General features: G+C 35.3%; 1 protein-coding gene across 1 annotated transcript in view; it reads left to right on the forward strand.

The window, feature by feature from the left end:
- Window positions 1–19,843, forward strand: part of LOC109036992 (uncharacterized) — a 306,985-nt gene extending 287,142 nt beyond the window's left edge. Inside the window, exons 9-19 of the mRNA XM_072304404.1 lie at window positions 732–878; window positions 1,533–1,655; window positions 2,527–2,765; window positions 3,399–3,674; window positions 4,351–4,453; window positions 5,194–5,323; window positions 7,040–7,120; window positions 8,761–8,881; window positions 10,139–10,219; window positions 11,609–11,693; window positions 12,700–19,843. Of these exons, the coding sequence (XP_072160505.1) occupies window positions 732–878; window positions 1,533–1,655; window positions 2,527–2,765; window positions 3,399–3,674; window positions 4,351–4,453; window positions 5,194–5,323; window positions 7,040–7,120; window positions 8,761–8,881; window positions 10,139–10,219; window positions 11,609–11,641 (1,334 nt within the window). The 3' untranslated portion in view covers window positions 11,642–11,693; window positions 12,700–19,843. The remainder of the gene's footprint in view (window positions 1–731; window positions 879–1,532; window positions 1,656–2,526; window positions 2,766–3,398; window positions 3,675–4,350; window positions 4,454–5,193; window positions 5,324–7,039; window positions 7,121–8,760; window positions 8,882–10,138; window positions 10,220–11,608; window positions 11,694–12,699) is intronic.
- The last annotated feature ends 44 nt before the right edge of the window (window positions 19,844–19,887 follow it).

A 19,887-nucleotide genomic window follows, 5' to 3' on the forward strand; every position in this document is an offset into this window, starting at 1 on the left:
ACACAATTACTTTTAGTCAAACTCCTTGAGACAAAGTCAATCTAATTGCTCTTATCAAAAAGTATCCTATCTCCTCAACGAACCCATTAAAGGTTAATATTTTCAGAATGCCAGCAAATACAATGAGAAGAACTCCAAGCTTTTTCCACAAGATTTGAATGTTTCTAATTTAAAAAGGAACAAAATTTGAAAGAAATGCGTTTTAGGGGGATTGGTTATAAGATGTAAAGTACATTTTAACTCTTGCTGTACAGATTGTTTTATGCGCCCATAAAAATTGATTCTTCCGCAAGAAAAAAGACCATAACAGGAACCATTGACTACACTATCACTTAAAAAAGTAGGTATGTGAAATCATTTTAGTGAATTGTCCCAAAATAGGAAATTAAACTGATATTTACAGTTAAAAATCAGTAATTTTTGAGAAAAAGTGATTCTGAGTTCCTATCTGCCTTGTTTGACCTTAAAATTGTCAGATTGAAACACAACTTAATGCTTTTTGTTGTAAAGAAACTCAGTGAACTAGTCATTCATTGCATGTGAAAGAGAACAATTTATATAAAAAAAGCAATTACTAAATTTTTGATGCGACTCAGTATAAATTGTGATCCGAAGAAATTTGTCTTTGGGAACTGAAGTCTTGTTTTCTTGCGGATGGTCACCTTACAGTTGAATTTTTTTTTATTTCAATGCTGGACTTTCCGTCTTACATTGTGTTCTCTCTGTGGCAGATTTTGACGAATGTATTGACGCTAAGTACCATGATTGCTCCGACCACTCAGAATGTTTCAATTTGAAGGGTACATACACCTGCAGCTGCAAAGATGGCTTCACAGACATGTCGCACAACACACAGTTCCCTGGAAGAGTTTGCTCTGGTTTGTATAATTGTATACTTTTATAATTTCTGTCAATCCATAAATTTTCATCATATTTAGTTATTTTGTTTTCATTACTGAATGTAAATGTAAAGGGTACCTCAGTTTGAATTAGTCAAGGGTGTCAAGTTTTTAACAGAAAATGAGGGAGAAAGGGGTATATCCAAAATTTTGAGTACCAAGGAGAACATGAAAGAATTGACATCCCATTTTCAAATGAATCACTAAGGCATCAATGCAAAACTTGTGGTGATATTGTACTCTTACCTAGATGCACAATTCATTAACATAACATATGCTCATATGCGTTTGTCATAACAAGGATGCAAAAAGCTCTGAAACTTCAACCTCTCTTTTGAGTTGTTGCCTTCTACAAAATTTCCGATTTGCCTCTCGAAAATGTCCTCTTTGCCCCAGTAGAGAACAAGCAAGGTCGTAACTTTTGAAAGTTGCCTCATCTTTGTCGAGGATCATAAGATCGTTTTTTTTTTGTACTAAATTGTCATAATTCTGGCTTGTGACCAACAAACCAGGTAAATTGTGCGCATCAAGATTTTTGCTGACCCCTGTGATCTAGCAAGGTATTGATGTTTTATTTTTTTTTCACCCTCATTGGTTTTTTTCCTTCCATTTATCTTTTTCCTTTCTGTGCAGCTGAGCTAATTGGTTGTGACGCCTGTAGTCACCATGGAACCTGTTACACACGAGATGAAGGGGAGGTAATGTGCGAATGCTTCCACTGGTATGCTGGTGACCGCTGTCAGATAAACCTCAAAGGTAATGAACAGTTATTGTTTGTAATCTTTTATCTCCTTATCTGGAATGTGAACTGAACCCTCAGGGTTAAAATGCTCAAAGTTTCTTTCATATCAAATAACTTTTGCAAAAAAAATTTAGTCCAGCTAGTTAAAATGTAAACTTACGCATAGAACTGCTCCTTGCGTAACCGACCGCAGCCAATGTACCCCAGTCCACAAAAAGTCATAATTGAGTTACTGGTATCAGAACTTAAAAAATTGTTTCACAAAGATTTTGAAATGAAAAATTCTTAAAAATATTGATTTGAACTAGAGTTTTGAGGGTTTAAAATTTGCAGCTCGAAATCTGTAATTTTGAGAAAACGCTATCGATAATTCTCAACTATTCGACTGTCATGTTCGGAATTTTAGAATTGCCCACTTGAAACGCATGTTTACATATTCTGTTGGCACAAAAATGAACTAAACAGCTAGCGTATTGTTTTTAGAACACTAGAAAAAGTCTTCTGTCAAAATCTGAAAATTCTATTTTTTGATTCAACTTGACATTACTGTCCCCACTGAAAAGTTTTCCTCTATGAATGAATATCCTTTTTCCAGTGGTCTCTCAGGAACACTTTTTTCTTCTTCTTTGTTTCCTAGAGGCTCACTCCACAATTTATTTTGATACCAAAGGAGCACCGTTATAGATCAGATTACCTGGCTCAATTCTAGGAATGGGGCAACTTCAGTCTATAGGTATATGAATCTTGGTCATACTTCTGTGATCATCAACAAAAACAAACAGCTTTTTTGTACACTTCAACTGATTAACTGATCAATAAAAATTATTTATCACTGAATTAGTATCACTGTCACTTCTTAATGTGTATTTTTTCTTAATTTTTCAGTTACGCTCCTGATTCTGGTAGCAGTGGGAGCTTTATTATGTGTCTTGCTGATAATATGCCTGGTCATGATGTGTCGGCCGCACAGTCAGGTCAGAATACCGCCAGGTGCGGGCGTTGGTTTCAGGAGGTACCGCAATATTCGAGGCATCAACCTAGCGCCAGACAAAAGAGCCATAGTCAGCATGGACACAAGTAGCGAAGAAAGTATTGAAAATACTCCTCCACCGTACATCAGACAGGTATGTTTTCCTTATCAATGTCTTCATAGTTGTACGTTTTCTTTAGTGTGGAGTGAAAGACAGACAACTACAAACAAAGTATAATATTGTCAATTGAATTGCAACTGTAACCCTCTTTTAGTGCTCTTTACTACACCACTCACCTCTTGCTCTCTAAAATAGGTATCAGTAACCTTTCTCGATCAAAAATTCAAATTCAAATTCTGATTTTTGACTCACTTTGACAGAAATTGCTCTTTAGAAAAATATGCATTTAGAATCCAGAACCTAAGACCCCATTGCTTCTGGATATTTTAAAAAGATCTACATATATTTAGTTCTTATATGCATCCTTCCACATACTTTTTACTTAGTTTCGTTCTTTTAAACAATAATTATCACTTCCATATGACAATCTATAAGTCGAAATAAAGCTGTCAGTCTCCTACGGTGTAGTGGTGGTAGCACTAGCTCTATGATCAGGAGATTCCCAGCCAGGTGACCAATCAAACAGCGGTGGCCTGAGGCTGGTTGTTGATTGGGTATTGAGGGGGATGGGATTTTGATTTTAAGAGCATACCTGCATACTTGGAGATTCGTTTAAGTAATTTTTATAAAAGAGAAAGATTTTTCATGGGGCTACTGATGTTGCAGACGGGAATGAACAATAGTCAGCAACGGCAGAAAATGTTGCGACGTGCTGCTAAGTCAAGTTCACTTGGAAGCCATATGTCACATGGCTCGACTCTGAGGAGCAACGTGGTGGAACAGCGGGACCGGTCGCTGACAGTAATGATCCCGCGTGCCAAGTATAGGCCAGCCCCAGCGCAGCCAGGCTCTACGCTCCTGACGCTCTCCACGTTTGGACCGGAGCAAAAGTTGCTAAATTACCTCTCGCCAGACGGCCACCATACACCTGTCGATAAACAGGTAAGCGTGAAGAAACATCACTTTTGAATAGGGCAAAGTTCAAAAGTTAATTATTTATATCAAGAGTACCTAGATGAGGAGAGAATGAACGTGTTGAATGTGGAGCTCCTAGGACCCAAAAGGGCAGCCAACCTTCAAACACAAAAAGACTGGAAAAATGCTGCTGCCATTTTTTGGATTCCAAAGTTAAACCAAGATGACCAAGAATGTTCATAAATGAGCTTGGTTCCAGAAAAATAAGTTCTCTGCAAATACAAAGTTAAACACATGCTGGACCAACGACAGGTCATAAGAATTCAAGGGGCATTTTTCAAGGGAAAATTCGGGATATCCTGTAATTAAGTTGCGATTTTTTACTATATTATGGCAGGAAAATTATGAGGATCATCAATATCTGAGCAATTATCCTCAATCTTGTTTAAATTTTTTTCTTTATAATATTGCTCTCGATAAAATCAACATTTGATCACAATTTATCACTGTTTTTTGTTTGATTATATTGCGATAAATCGCCTACCATAAAATCGCTATTTTATTGCGAATTTATGTCCAATAAACGCTAATTACCGTGTCACCAAAACCACCTTGTCAAGTGGTCCATTGAAAAAATTTGCGTCAAAAAAACTTGCATGAGTCTTGAACTTACTTAATCTATTTTAATTTTTCAAATTTGTAGGCATCTAGAAATAGCAGTAGGAAGCCGAGTGCTTCAACACACCAGTCAGTTGAATCTTCACATCATAAAACAAAGCCACCAGCACCTCGGAGGCCTTCAACAGGTACTTTTATATTCCTTCCCCGCATTCTTGCATTTATTGCGTATATTGCGTATATGCGCTCTTGGTATATTGTGTAATGTATTGTGCAAAATATTGTGCTTGATCATTTGTGCAATCTGAGGAGCCTCTTTAGCAATCTTTTCGAAAATATATAATAAGAGCGGAAATGTTGAAACACTGCCACGAAGATAAAAGGTTTCTTTAATAAAGCCATTGGTAACAAGTAAAAAATGTATTCCATCGTGCTATCTTATTTTTCACATTTAGCCCACCTGTACATTATTCCTGGGTTTCTTCTACAAGGAAAAACCAGGAAACCCAAGGAACAGAATTTTAAGGGAAACTCCCGGGAAATTTGATGTTGACCATAGAATTTTCGCTATTTCAAATGGAAAGTTAATCTATTTGAACAAAGTAAGCACAATAATTCTTAGAATAAGATTGTAAGGTAGTCAAGTTAAAGAAAAAATTGAAAAGGCAGAGGTAGCCATTTTAAGTTGTCAGCCATCAGAACCTTGGGAGAGTGCTTGTGTAATACTTCTGTGACGAATGAGTTGTATGTATATACAGGAAAAGTACTGGGAATTCAAAATTTGAAATTTATCAATACACCTGATTAATGCACAACCAATGTCGTGTCTATTTTAATACAGAATATTTGGCATCACCTCAGTAAAACCCTACAAAATCTTACATGTTCTCAATTTCAACGATCTTAATTCCAATTTGTAATTTTCAAGGGGCATTGGTGTCAGCTGGCTACGAAGTTTCTGCCACAGTTGGCAGGACGAGAGAGCTGGATGAAGCATTCATGGGTGACCATCATGACCTCGGTCCGCAGGGCTTCAATACAATGAGAACTGCAGAAAGGTAAGACATTCCTGCTGCACAAAAACTGAAATTCCTATCTCTGAACTGTATCACTAATGCAAGTCTTATCTAACTAAAAACTCTGGAAAGGAATTTTCCAGCACGAGACTATATCTTCCTTTTCATTTGCACCCAGCAATTTTTAGAGCACTCTTTTTCTAAGGAGCACGCAACCTCTGTTTATGGAGGGTGATCCAGAAATCTTGCACCACCCCTATGGTTATTGCCCCTTCTCAGGATATCTCCTTTTAAATTTTGGGAGTTTCCAAAAGTTGTTTCCTTTGATGTCGGAGCACTTTCAAAATTTCAAGTTGCTACCTCAATTTGTTACAAAGCTACACTGCCAAGCTGAGGAAGAACGCCGTATGAATATCGAGGGTTGCCACATTTTCTTTGATAAAATGTTCAATTTCGAGGAAACTTATGAATCCCTTAAAATTTTCAGGACTTTTTGGTGGGATTGCAGGAAAAACTATCTGAAAAATTGGGAGAAAAATATTCATAAGTTGACCAGGGAATTCGTGTTTTATCAAGGGAAATTTGGCAACGCCTGAAGGTTCATACGGTGTTCTCCCTTAGTACAGCAGTACAGGGTTAATGCCTACTGCTGGTGGCACGGGACTTTTGAATCACTCTCTATCATTTTGACATTCCAACCATTACCAGTTTAAAGCCCACGATGGAACAGATTTTTTTGTAATCCAGTGATGAAGTATTGTCTTTTCTTTTTGTCATTTTAATTTTTTTTTTTTAATTTCTCCTAAAAAATGTTGCAGGATACCCTTTGTGCCCTTGAATTTGCGACCTTTTCTAAAATGGACGTATTTCTGTTATATGGAACCATGTGCATCACGATGTGAGCCTTGTCACGCATATATTCTTATGGGTCTCACGGCTCATGTCTTAATGCACATAGCTCCGTTTGGCAGAAATACGTCCAAATGATGGTAGGAGGCATCAAAAACTTCCTCTTCGTTCTTTCTTCTTTTTCTTTCACCAGTCTTAGTAGTCTCATTGAATAAACGTTATCATAAGCTAGAATGGCAAACTATGATTTGTTCCAAGACTTTAAGGAAAATTTAGAAACATCTCCACAATAATTGAGTGGTATTTCATGTTCTAAAAATGCATTGTCATTAAGGATAAATATTCTACAGCCATTTCACCTGCAGCGCAAAGTGACCTGTTAACATACCGATAACTTCTGACTTGTCACATACCTTTTCCTTGTTATCCAGTTCCCATGTTTCATTTTAGAATTTGACTTTTCCGATGCAATTTAAAGCTTAAAAAACGGTCTTGGCATTCAAAAGTACTTAAAATTGAGCAGTTGACGCCTAATCAGTTGACTGACTTTAAGAGTAGGGTGAGAGATCCGCAGTTTTCATTTTTGCAGTGAAACAAAATGCACAGATCAAGATGGCAGGTCTTCGATCTCCCTTGAAACTTTGGTCTATCTGGCATAAATTCTACTGAATGACATTTTTGAGCTGATACTTTCTTTGGTTTTAAACTTCCATCTCCTTTTAATTCCCCCACAAGTACTCTCCGAGTTCTATTTTCCAGCCCTTCTCTCTTATCTGTATTCTTTCGAACGTATCATCCACTCTCAGATCCTCTTTTTTTCAACATGTCATGGCAATCTGACTTCCTCTGAACTCTTTTGAAGGATTCTTAATTGAATTTCAATTCCTTCTTAACTCTTTTTGTTTTCAGCGGCCTAAGTTTGGTCATCCCTTCGACTCCGACTTTGATTACTCAGTTAGAGGACCCCATCATAAAGTGTGTTGACAGACTGTAAGAATTCTCCTCTCTTCTCTCTTCCTTTACTGTCGCTCAAATTGAGCTGTCTCATAACTATTTTATTCATCAATATCTTTTTGGTCTGTCCTTCTTCTCTTCCAAGTCTTGTTCTTTAACTGGTGACTTTAAAATCATTTCCACGTTACTTACTCCATTAATTTCAGTAGATATTATGTACCTAATCAAAACCTTTTTCGAAGTATGCTTTCTTTTTAACTTTGTTACTATTCATTCACTGCTTTCTGAGCTCTTTCCATTTTTAATGGTGCGCTGGTTGTAGATATTTTACCAACAAACTGAATCAATCATATCATCAAAATTTTGCTACCTACCTTTTACCTCGTGCTAAAAAATTTCACTTATAAGTTATTCTTTGTATTGAATTCTCTGTGTGATATTTTTGCAGCAAGTTTACTCATGGGTGCGGAAAAAGTTTTCCTTTCAAACTTGTTTGATCTTTATTGAAAGCTTTCGAATTTTTCCGAAGTAATATTACAAAGAAATTATTGAAAGTTCTAAAAACTCTTCCACCCTCTCATAATATTAACTTCAGATAAAGAGAAGTTCGAAATGGAATTGTGCACTTTCACAACAAAATAGATACGGTTGAGGAAATTTAAATTTTTCCTGCTTTTTTATGTTAACAGCAATCCAGGATTCCCTGAGCTTGCATTTGCTGCACCCTCAGTCTTTTTAAACCATGTCCTAACTGCTTGTAAATTTACCAACTTCTATCAGAACTAACAGAACTAACTTAAATGAGTCTGATAAAAATTCCTCCACGAATTTATGTCTAAAAATTATTTGCAGAGGAAAGTAGAATTGAAAAGTAAGCTACATGTACATTTTCCTTTATTCCTTTAAGTATTTTCTTTGCCTGCATTAGTATTAATATCTGCGTAAAAAGATACCGTTAAGATTATGGATACATAAATCATGACTTGCCTTGCTGAGAGCAACATAATTTAGTACCCATTTTCTCTTTGAGCTAAATATTTCAAGCTTAAAATGGTAGAGTTTAAGTTTTACCAATTTTATTCTTCATTTCAAATTTTTGATCAATGTAAATTAAGATAAAAATGATGCAAACAGCTTCATCATCGATGATTCTTCCCCCATCGAATCGTCTGCTTCCAAAAAAGAACATGCTCACACTGGCCATACTTGAGTGAGCTCTATACACTATGATGATAAATGCACCTCGTGGCTGGTCAGGAAATGAGTTTGTGATGCATATGCAGAGACAGATGGAAATTCCCTTACTATCCTTCCCCCTTCAATAAAGCCCTTGCTAAAACAGCCATGATGTACGTAGTCATAACACTAACCACGTTAGGGATCCACAAGTTTTCTACTCGTGTATTACCAGATTATTTACATGACATTTCTAAAGAGTATTCTTGAGAGCGCAAATAAAAGTCACACGACAGTTTTTTTCATAAGAATTATTGGTTGTTCTTCAGCAATTTAAATATAAAATGAAGATGTATGTGTACGTTTTTCTAAACTCATCATCAACATCTAATCGTTAAAACGTCCTGCATTTTTAAAGGGTTATTTATACGTAAATAATTCCAAGTACACCAAAAATCTGGAAGATTAACTCAGTATTCTAATTCAATTTATTTTTGTAGGACTGTCTCAGAGGCACGATCGTACGATGAAACGACGATCCATCCACCAACCAAAAGACTTCATGCGCACAGTTGCCATTACGACTCAAAACACTCATCTTCGCATAAAACAATGAATGATGTAAGTATTTAAATACCTATAAGTCATGGCAGAAAAAGGTGGTACCACAGTATCTCTCCATTCTAAATTTTGAACAAATTTTATCTATGTTTTAAAACCTTTCTGCCGTGGTTTTTTCTCGCTCTCTGCAATAATTTTGAAAAAAAAAAAAATTCCACTCATTCGATTTTAGTGTTAAAAGGAAAAAGACCTCACTGCTAATGAACTCAGAATGGAAACACTAGTATCTTTGCTCATGAGAGTCTTACAAAAATTTTTGGGTAAAAAACATTCGAAACCGTCAATCAAACCGGATTTTCGATTGCTTGAAGTTGGCAACTTAAAAACAGTAATCTTCAGAAAGCTCTGAAATTGAATTCTTTACCCACCATGTTCCAGGCTCAAAGTTGTTTCAACATGTCGTCAATGCAACTGTACGCCTGCTGCTGGCTTTAAAAGACTCCTAGCCATTTTATTCTTTTTAACTTTGAAAAGAATCTCCCTTCAAAATCTCAGAATCCAATTTCTATACCCAACAGGACAAAAATCACTTCTTAGAAAATTTTTCAGTCATGATTAACGGTCACAAATGAAGACTTCATACCAAAAAACACCAGAAATCGAAAATTGAGTCAGACATAGTATTTCATTTTAAGCATCAAATATAACATTCCGCATATTGGTTTATGTGCCACCAACACTAAAGTAGGGCATATAATGTCTGAAAGATACTGTTAGTAGCATATGCTGCGGCAGCTGTCAGAAATTAAAGTGTGAATAATTGGATATTAACGTTTCTGAACTTAGCCTACTACTGATGACAAGTCTGGAAATGTTGCATAAAGTAAGTAGACTGCGTCAGACTTGATGTTAGTCACTTTATTTAAGAATGTTGTCTAATACGGGGAATGGGAAGATCATATTGACGGTTTAAGTAGGCAATCACATAACTTGGTTTGCAACATTGCAAACCTCCTATCATACTTTATTTTTTAAACGGAAAACTACTCTGCGGCAATTCTTTAAAACTGCCATGATTTTTCTTCTCTGTGCGAAGAAAATTCTGCAAAAACTTCAAGGAATCATATCAATTTGTTCTTTTTTAAAAAAATAACATAAAGGCGGAGATTTTTAGACACCGCAAACGAGTTATGTGGTTGCCGACTTACACCGTCGATGTGCAGTTATTCTGATACGAATGGCCTGATTTCTTTTAAAGTAAAGTAAAGTTTGGAACTTGGATTTTTCATCTAATTTGTTATTTTTTTTTTCACTCAGGAGGGCCATACAATGGTTGAACGAGATTTAGGTTCAACATTCCTGATGCCACAAACACATCTTTACAAGCCTGATCACCGGGTAAGAACTCAGAATTTCTACATTATTTATAATTCTTACAGATCTTTAAAAAGGCTTGAATTTACTTGATCTCTTTTGTCCAACCTATCATCAGAAATCAGAGAAGATGCAGAAAATTTATTTCAATTTGAAATTTCACAAATTTTCTCTCCATTCCATTTCAATGCAAGGGAACCGGTTTGTTTTCTTTCTATTCATTCTTTCATGTATGATTTTTTTTAATTATCAGAAAACATTCCTTTAAAATTGGTTGCCAAAACATTGATCGGTTCTCTCTCGAGGAAATGAAGTAAAACAAAAAGGATCATGCAGTAAATACCAAGAAATTTAATCGGTTAATTTCTATATTATGTATTTGAAAAGTTGCTCTTCGCAACTCACTAAGCTTGGTGAGCTTTTGAAATCTTGTGTGCCAATATCAAGAAAAAAGGGGCTGAAAAGTGAATTTTTCAGCCTTTTTTCACGTGCTTTTTGATGGAGCTTTGTCTGCACGGACTTGCACCACACACTGTTATCATTAGAAAGGACTTAGGTAATTCATTTTGCCTGTCTTATCTTCTTAGTATCCAAGGAAACAAAATCTCTCCTTGATCATCAAATCAGATGTAGCAACATTCCCGCCGAACATTGAGCGCATAAATGTCATTAAATTCACTTTTCAGCCTAATTTCTCTGAAGATTGGCACATAGAAAGTTAGATTTTCCATGCTCATCTTGCTTCGAAAGCCATGAAAAACATGGTATCAAGTAATGACAAATCATCTCTTAGCCAGAGCTGAATTTATTGGTATTTTGTGCGTAGTTTTTTGTAAAAACTGCAGGCGAGGTATGAATTTTTCCAGTTTTATCATTGATAGAAAATACTAGTCTTTCTTTTGATATTTCTTTGATTTTGCATTCCAAGAAGAGTCAACCAGTGCATATGATAGTACTTTTCCTTGATTTTTCTTCAAAAATTTGATTTATAGAGAAATTTTTGAAAATATATGATCCTTTAAAATTATCTCATTTCAAATTATTCAGCTTTTTATCACTGAGAAAGAGGTAGCGGCGTCCTATTGGTTTTTGGTTAGCAATCAACACAATTCTGTTACCGGATTTTTTGGAACTTGTGAAAATGAGCTATTACTATTTAGTGCCAGTTTTACAGTTCAAGTAACCTAATAAACAGACACACCAGGTGAAAATGCTTTAACTCGGAGTTTTGTAATTGGTTCCAATACAGCCAGCTGTTTCTGACTACAGTGGATCTATCAGAGTTTATCGTTTTCAGAATAAGGGTTGAAGCTTTGATAGCTCATTGATAAGGGTTTCTTTGAAAACCTCTAGGTAGAGATGTATTGTAAATAAGCGACTTAAACTTATCTTTGCCATATTATTTCATTTTAGGGGAGTGATGCATCCAATTTTGACTCTCTTTGACACGAACCAAAAACAAAGTGGATCAGAAAGTATTACTGATTTTGACTTAAAGGTAATTAACTCTTTCATTTCTACTGTTCAATACTCTTGATTTTTTCTTTCTTTTTTTTCTTCTTCTTTACAATCACAATTGAGCAGCTTTCCCTAGAGCCCATTGCAAACGATTTTGTCTGAGAAGTATGCATTTTAAGTTTCCATAATCACTTTCTGGCCTTTGATAGTGACTCACACTTCAGTTGGACTCAAATTTCCAATGTAAGTTAATTGATGGCAGAAAATAAATAATCAAAACGTCCAAAGCCGTTTTCCCAAACGCAATTTTTTGATATGGACCCTTCTTCCAGGAAGCTCCTCAATTATGTCAAGTTTCAAGGTTTGCTGAAACTTAACACCGTTATCCTGATGAATTTTAACTCAAAGCTCTATAATTACCATGGCAGAATTGTAAGTCTATCGCGCGCAAGAGATATGACCAACTGAGAGGAATCTTCTCGGGTAAAATTGTAAGAAAATCGTGTTGAGCACCTATGTCTAAAATACAATTTGAAAACACACTTTTTGTGCAGTTGGTATCATTCACGTTCATATAATCTGTTTATAAAGTTTAAAATCTGACATCGTTCTGCCCTGTAAGATATTATAGAAAGCGTTTAACTTTTTACAGATGAAAAATCTGTCACGAATTCAGATAGTAAAATCAATTTACTCATAATTTAAGACTCAAGAAATACTTTGAAAATTTACTGAAATTTTAAAGTTATTTCACCCCTCAAATTTGTAATGAATCTCGATCGGTCAAAATATAAGTGCTCATCCTAAAATTTTAGATAAGCGAACAGTGTCTGATCTTGCTTTCTGGTCTCTATTGATAAAAGTTAGACTGAAAAAACGTGATTCTTCATCCCATTTTCAATTATAGCACCTACTCGAAAAGGTATGCCCTCATCCCAGATATCTCAAAAAGAATTCGAGATGTAAAGTTTCTGGTCCTGCAATTCTATCAATATACAGTGTGTTGTCTCTTGTGTAACTCTAATATGGAACCAATTATTTTTCAGTTGCAACTTTGCTCAAAAGTTACAAGCCAGGAGAATCCACTTGTCCGGAAATCAAGCCCTTGGAGAGACTCTTGTAACGGCATTTAGTTTTTAAGATGAATAACCAGTCATAATGTAGTGTTAGCTCTTATCTAGCTCAATAGTATTAAAGTAATTAACTTATTTTCAGCGCATCCAAATTGTGCCAAGAACCGCTCTATCTAAATCGTTTCACAAGATCCATTTTCATTTTCCAGGCGCATTTCGATAGCGCTGATTCGTAGCTTCTTGGTGCAATTAGGAGGCAGCTTGTTTAATACCTCGACGATTTATTTAAAGTGACTTTCATTTTCAAGAATTCCAGGAGCCTGTCTCGAGGCAATACTGTTTGTGATTTTCATGGGTTCTCGCCAAGTAAAACCCATTTTTACTCTGTTGCCTGGGAAATGGATTAGTCAGTCATCGACATCAGTTTTTGACTGAACATTGAAACTTGAATCGAGAGTAGGAAATTCGTTTGATTCGATGATATGTCCTTAGTTTGTGATGTACTACACTTTATGAACAAATCAACCATGTTCAAGCTGCCAGTATTTTTGTAAATGTTGGTCTTCAAATCTTTCCATCCACGTTACATCGGCCAAAACCTCCATTAAGACTTACCTGCCAGTTCACTGAAAATCACTGCCTACTTTCAAAATTTTAAAAATGTTGGCCAACTGTGGGTGTGAGCGGAAACGTCACTCAGTCGAGTGGTGGAAAGTTTCCTGTTAGAACGTTTTGTTTTTTGTGGTTATACTTTCTTGCTAAATCAAATTTAGATTGATTTGAAGTTTAATGAATTGAATAGTCTATCTAAGTGTTGTTTTTTTCTTATTTTAAATTTTATGTCTTACAAGTTGATTTATTTTTTTTATTTATTTTTTTTTTTTTGGATTGCTCTATTGTATTGTTGAGGATCGGAGCGATTCGTTTGTTTTTACTTATTTGTTCAGTTTTTTTTTCTTTCGGGAACTATTTTTTGTTTTTGTTCTGAGCTTGAGGCGAATCCAAAGACCTAGCCTACTTGGGAAATAAAATTCTTGCAGTTCTACTTTTGGACTACATTTTGCAATGAGACACTACAATTTCTGGCTTATTCTAGAAACATCTTATGCGTCTTCAATAACCCTGTAATCATCAGTGTTTTTGTGGATAAGCTCCCAATTGCAAAATGTAGTCCTTTTGTTCTTGATGCCTTTTTGAAGAAAAAATTGACGAACAATTTTTCATGGGGAAAATGTATCAGTAAAGCATATTCATGTTACTTTTCTGTTTTTTTCTGTCATGCATTTACCTGTGAACATAAGTTCTTGTACCTGATCAGAATTGTACAGTTGGTCTTAGTCCAATTATTTTCCATCTTTCCTTATTCACTGTTCTCATTCTGTGTCCATCAAATCAGTGTTATACTTCGATCATTATCAGGGAGTATGAATATATTGTGATGAAAGCTATTTTTCCATGCCCAATTCTGAACAAATTCTCTTTGAGTAATATGGCTGTTTTACTTATTTACTGACTGACTAACTTACTCACTGACTCATCTACTTAATGTTCAAGGCTGCAATTTTTCTTTTTGTATACTGTAAGTTAAGCAATTTTATATTACATTTTGTCATTCTTATCTTGCCAAAAAACTCCTTTTCCATGTTCGGCATGAACAAAAGAGGCTTTGATAGCCTCTTACGTCAAGCTTGGAACAGTCTAATGTATTTACTGTATGTTACCGCAAAAATCTTAAACAGAGTAGTTTATTATTTGCTTTTCTATATGTAACTAATACTTCACGTCCAAAAATTGTTTGAGGCCTTGGTATGACTCATTAAGTTTCTGCGATTTCATAAAATAACAAGGCACAACGAGGAAAGTGCTGGTATACTCCGGAAGCAGTTTACGTACAAAATATAGCAGAATCCATCCCTGCTGTCTTTGCCAAATGACGAGAAAAATTTGAAAACAAAAGCTCTGGTGTGTTTTGGTGCAAGACCAAAGTAGAGTCAGAACTATAATTAGGGAGTATATTATCTCCAATTGCAGTAAACTGTTTTCATAATAAGTCAGCGCTTTAATGTGAGTCATTCTTCGGAAAGCAATTGGTTTTTATGTGATCTCAAAACCTCACTGTATCCCAAACATCTTGAGCTTATGATTATCATCAGCTAGTCTCAAATTGGGTTATATTTAGCAATACGAAACTACCATTTTTGGCTTATCCTTATAAGAACGTTACTGAGAAGAAAAACTAGTGGCATTTGTGTGATTTCTAAAATGAGTCAAAAACAGTGGTTCCTTATTACAAAATGTAGTCCATTTGTGAAAATGACTTTCAAGGACGCTTGCAGATAATAGTTACATATACAAAGCAAATCTAGGCAACAGTGTTGCCATTTTGTGCCGTGAAATGACCAGAATTTTTTTCTACAAATATTCGGTTTCTAGGCATAATCTGGCAACACTCATAGGAAATAGAATAATGTAATAGAACCACTGAGCATTGTGCGTCTGTTCTTCAATTGATTATAAATTTGTAAATATTAGTTTAATTTAGGTAAGGTTTTGTGTAAGTAGTCTAATTGTTCAAATTGATAGGGTTCTAATTGAAGCGTTTAAACTAAAGGGTCAGAATTTTTGTTCCATCCTACTTTTCTAAGTGAGAGGAAATCGAAGGCATTTTATTGTCAATTAAGATCTTCTGACAGCTGTGGCCGCCATATTCTTGCGCAGCCTTACTCCAGGTTTTCTCTTTAAGACTAATCAGATGTTGCTAAATTCAGCTAATCAAAAATTCTCAAAAAATGGTGTAAATGCTGAAATTGCTTAATTGAGGAGCTCGCTGAAAGAAATTTTTGAAGTGGTAAGTGTATTCCTAAAGTAAGATTGCAATTGAAATTTATTTTCATTCCTCTGGAGTTCACGCCAAAAAAGTGGGCTGACTTTGGGTGAAAATGTTTCACATCATGCAGGATGGGTTCATGGGTGACCATTGCGCAAAATTTTAATGCATAATAAAAATAGCAAAAATTCTATTCCACTTTATAATTCAGCCAGTTGACTTGGCTCGAACTCTACTTAGATTTATGTCTTTGCGGTTAGAACAATCCCTTCACTGTCAAAGTGCTTCTTCCACAGGCCTCTCTTTGGGAAAAAAGTATCTCTGCTGTGTTTTATTTTTGTGCGATGTAACGTTACGGAAAAAAGCTTCAAATTTTTTTTCTGTAACAGTCTCTGGAAGGTTATTTAATAATAATTCCAACCACCAGTTAAACTAAGGCAGTTGAATTCTCGTCAGCTTAGTCTCAGAAACTTATGGGGGTTTAATTCATATAATTCTTAAGTGAATGTTTCTTCCATTCTGACCCTTTTTGAAATTTTAAATTCAGTGTTGCCATGTAAATTTTGATTTCCCCCAAGGAATGGCAATTGCAACGAAACAATGTGGAAATCGAGTCATCTTGAAATGTTGTTAACAGAATCTCTACGATTCTGTAAATTGAGTCATAAGTCGGCAACCGATTTTGTAAATTTTAAAATTGCCATGTATTTATTTTGTTAAGACTTTGTAAATTTTGTCATTTATTTCTGTAGCAAATTTCAAGCCCACGAATTCTGATAATTCCTCCTGACAATCCTCCAGGAAACTCTGCTTTTGACTATTTAAAGAAAGTGAAACAATCAAGCAAACTTTAAAATTTATTAGGGTTGATGAACTGAGTTTGGCCTGCTTTAGAAGTAAATCTTTGAGATTCCTTCACATAAGTGGTGAACATCAGTAGAGGTTCCCTAAATTTTTTCATTCAGTTCCTAGTTCCCTCAAAATAATGACATTGATCATATCAGGGACCTGTGCAACAGGAGCGACCAAATGGAGGAAACGCCTCCAGATTGCGCTAGTTTTCAAACTTCATGTTTGAATAAAGTCTGTATGTAATTATAATAATGTTAAGCACCTCATCTAGGTGGTAAAATTACACAACAGAAGAGTATGATATTGAAAATCAAGTCAATTTTACATTCCAATTGCTCTCTCAAAATTTTCCCTGCTTCTCTAAAAACTTTTGCCAAGTCATTTTGGAATCTGTCTTTCAATATCTAAGGTCAGTCTATCCAATACTGAAGTGTTTCTTGTTCCAAACATTTTCTTCCACTGCATTTCAACAGTGAAACTGCAGGAACGGGTATCTCATTAATGGTGTTTCAAAATTCCTGCTCCCATTTTATTTCATCAAATTAGATCAAACCAACGCTATTGCTTGAAATTTTCACCAAAAGTTCTTTACTTAGATAAGAAAAATCGGGGAAGTTTTCCAAAAATACCGTTTATTATTTGTTCATTTGAAAAATTTAGTATGACAGGAAGTCTAAAAACTGAGTTGCACTTGATTTTAGTTTCACTATCGATTTCACGAACAGAGTTTTCTGGCAAGGGTCCTATATAATGATTAAAAATTTAACTCGGATCTTTTCTATTTTTGACACTCATTCTGTTATCTTTATAACATTCAAGAAGAGTTATTGTACCTTGTAACCACAGTGCACCACGTCGCAATTGTGATAGCAGGGAATATATCTCTGAATTCCACTGGAAATTAGAACACTTATTAGCATTTTATCGAGGATGCGATAAAACATTAGAATACTTTTTTTAGCTGCATTCCTTTTTTTGATCAAGGGAAATAAATCATTTGAAGATCGTGCCAAAATTTTGTGGATATTCAACTAGTGTCATTATTTTGTAATTATCCTGGAATATTCATATTTTTGTACAGAGATTATTTTAACTAATAAATTTATTGTATTTCTTCATTTTGTGCACCTGTTTTTCCTTTCATTTCCTAGCCTATTATCTCAAATTCAGAGTTTTATCTTTGGCTTACTGCATAAGGAGACAGGTTTAAAATCAGAGGGACTTTATAGCTGAGGCTACTGGCTACTGTTAATTCTGAGTAATAGCAACTAAAGACCCTGCACATAAAATTTCAGTATTCGTAGCCTTGTTTAACTTTCCTTTTTTCTTTCTTTATTTCCTTGGCCAAAGAGATTGATGGCTAAGGAAAAACACCCAGTACACTCTACTACAGGTTTGGACAAATGGAATTTTAGAAAGCCATCGAAACGCGTAGATTCGACAGTGTCCAATGGTACGATTGCAACGCCATGTTGAAAACTTATTTACTTTCTGTTCTGAGAGTGGGTCTTGTCAATTTCGTGTTATTTTTTCAAGTCCTTAGTTAAGCTTTTCGTTATTTTGAGTTTTATCAATTTTTTAAAATTTATCTGATAGCTTATTGAAGCCACCAGATCTGCTAGAACCTTATTTTAAACTACGCGGCAAAGACGGTACGACTTGCAACGTTACTCAATGGCCTATATTCTCAGCGCTGCCACTTAGGCACCCGATTTGTCCATATCTGTAGTAGAGTGTACCTTGGAAAAACACCGCCTGCTTGCAAACCGATAATTTTGCAGAACAAGAAGAAAACTTGTCCATTTTTGTAATTAGAGGGTTGTATTTACAATTTTTTTTTATAAATTACAGCGCCATTACAGCGCTTCCATGCAGAATTGGACAAAACTAAAACCATCAGATTGCCTATTTGATACTGCGGAATTCAGAAAAGTTGCTGACTCATTTTCACCAAAATTGTCAGTAGGTGGTATTATTCCTTTTAGCCCTCAAAGTGTTGTAGGCCTCAATGAAAGTAGATTTCACGGAATTCTTCTCTGTATCAAAACCACACTTCTTTGGTGTACTGAACAATAAAAGATTCTTCAACTTTTAGACAGGGGATGACAGTCAGGCGTGAGAGCCTGGGAAAATCCCGGTTGGCTGATTGATAATGGACCACTAGACAAGGTACGAATTTCAGCATTCTGATACATGCTTCTCAACCAAAATTTCACGTAGAACACGATGCGCACAACGAAAATTACCGAAATCAACTCCTTCCGAAGATATTCAATAATTCTCGATGCGTGAATTCAAACCACCCGCTCATGAAAACTCAATGCTCTACAAGATTCACATCGCGCACTAATCGTTATCATGACAGTCTCTGCGATATAAAAATCTGGCAACCTCAATCTTGACACTTTGGCTCAGCTATCGCAAATTGCTAATAGTTTGAACAACACATGGTGGGAAATGAACATTGCTCGATTGAGAAGCTTGCTGAAACCGTTGTAGTGCGCGATTTGACTCACGTAGAGCTTTGGGTTTCTTGTGAGCGGGCAGTTCAAATTCCTCATAACCATTGTGAAATAAAAACGTTAATATCTTCGTTAGGAGTTGGTTTCAGTCATTTTCGTTCTGTGAATCGTGTTCTACGTGAAATTCTGGTTAAGAAACATGTATTGGATTGCTTAAATTTGTACCTTGTCTAGTGGTCCATTGTGGTGATTCAGACTGTGTTACTCATCTCTTGTACACAGCAGTACGACGAAAATGGGTTCGTTCTAGCACTGATGGATCTATATTATCAATTACTTTTTTTGTCCTGGTCCACTCCTGTTATCAGGCTCTCTTGTAGAACAAGGAAGTTATGTCCAAGACCAGACATTAGAAATAAATGCATGCTGTAGACGTACTTGCAATACAGAAACATACTCAGTTTATTTCTGTTGAGTACCCTTAAAAGCAGTGATGATTAAAAAAATTAAATTACTTACAAAAGAATAATAGAAAAAAAATTAGAATTCAAGAGAATAGAGGCATGAAAAACTTGTTAAGTAGATGATATTTTTAAAAAATGGGAAACCCATTTCACGCATTTTTTAAAGAAAACGAGTTGAGATTTACCTAATTTTTTATTTAAATTGTATTTTTTTTCAATTCATTTTGAATAGAGGGGGAAAAAATGTTACTAAAACTTATGACAGCAAGACACTAAATATAATTTTTTAAATGCAAATGGATTAATAAAAACGTTTCTGACTCTTTACAAAGCAGAGTTTTGTGCAGGGAATCTATTTCATGAACATATATAAGCTTCTCCTCTCAAAACTTGTTCGTATAAACAACTAGCTTTAAAGGTCATTGCTGCACCGATGTGAATAGTTCATTTCTAGAAAGTTTGGTGCACAACAGCTTTAGTGGTTCTCTACAATCAACTTCTCCCCCCCCCCCCCCCAAAAAAAAAAAAAATTACCAAAAGTAATCTTACAGAGTTA

This window comes from Bemisia tabaci, chromosome 9, assembly GCF_918797505.1.
Source record: "Bemisia tabaci chromosome 9, PGI_BMITA_v3".
Lineage (NCBI taxonomy): Eukaryota > Metazoa > Arthropoda > Insecta > Hemiptera > Aleyrodidae > Bemisia > Bemisia tabaci.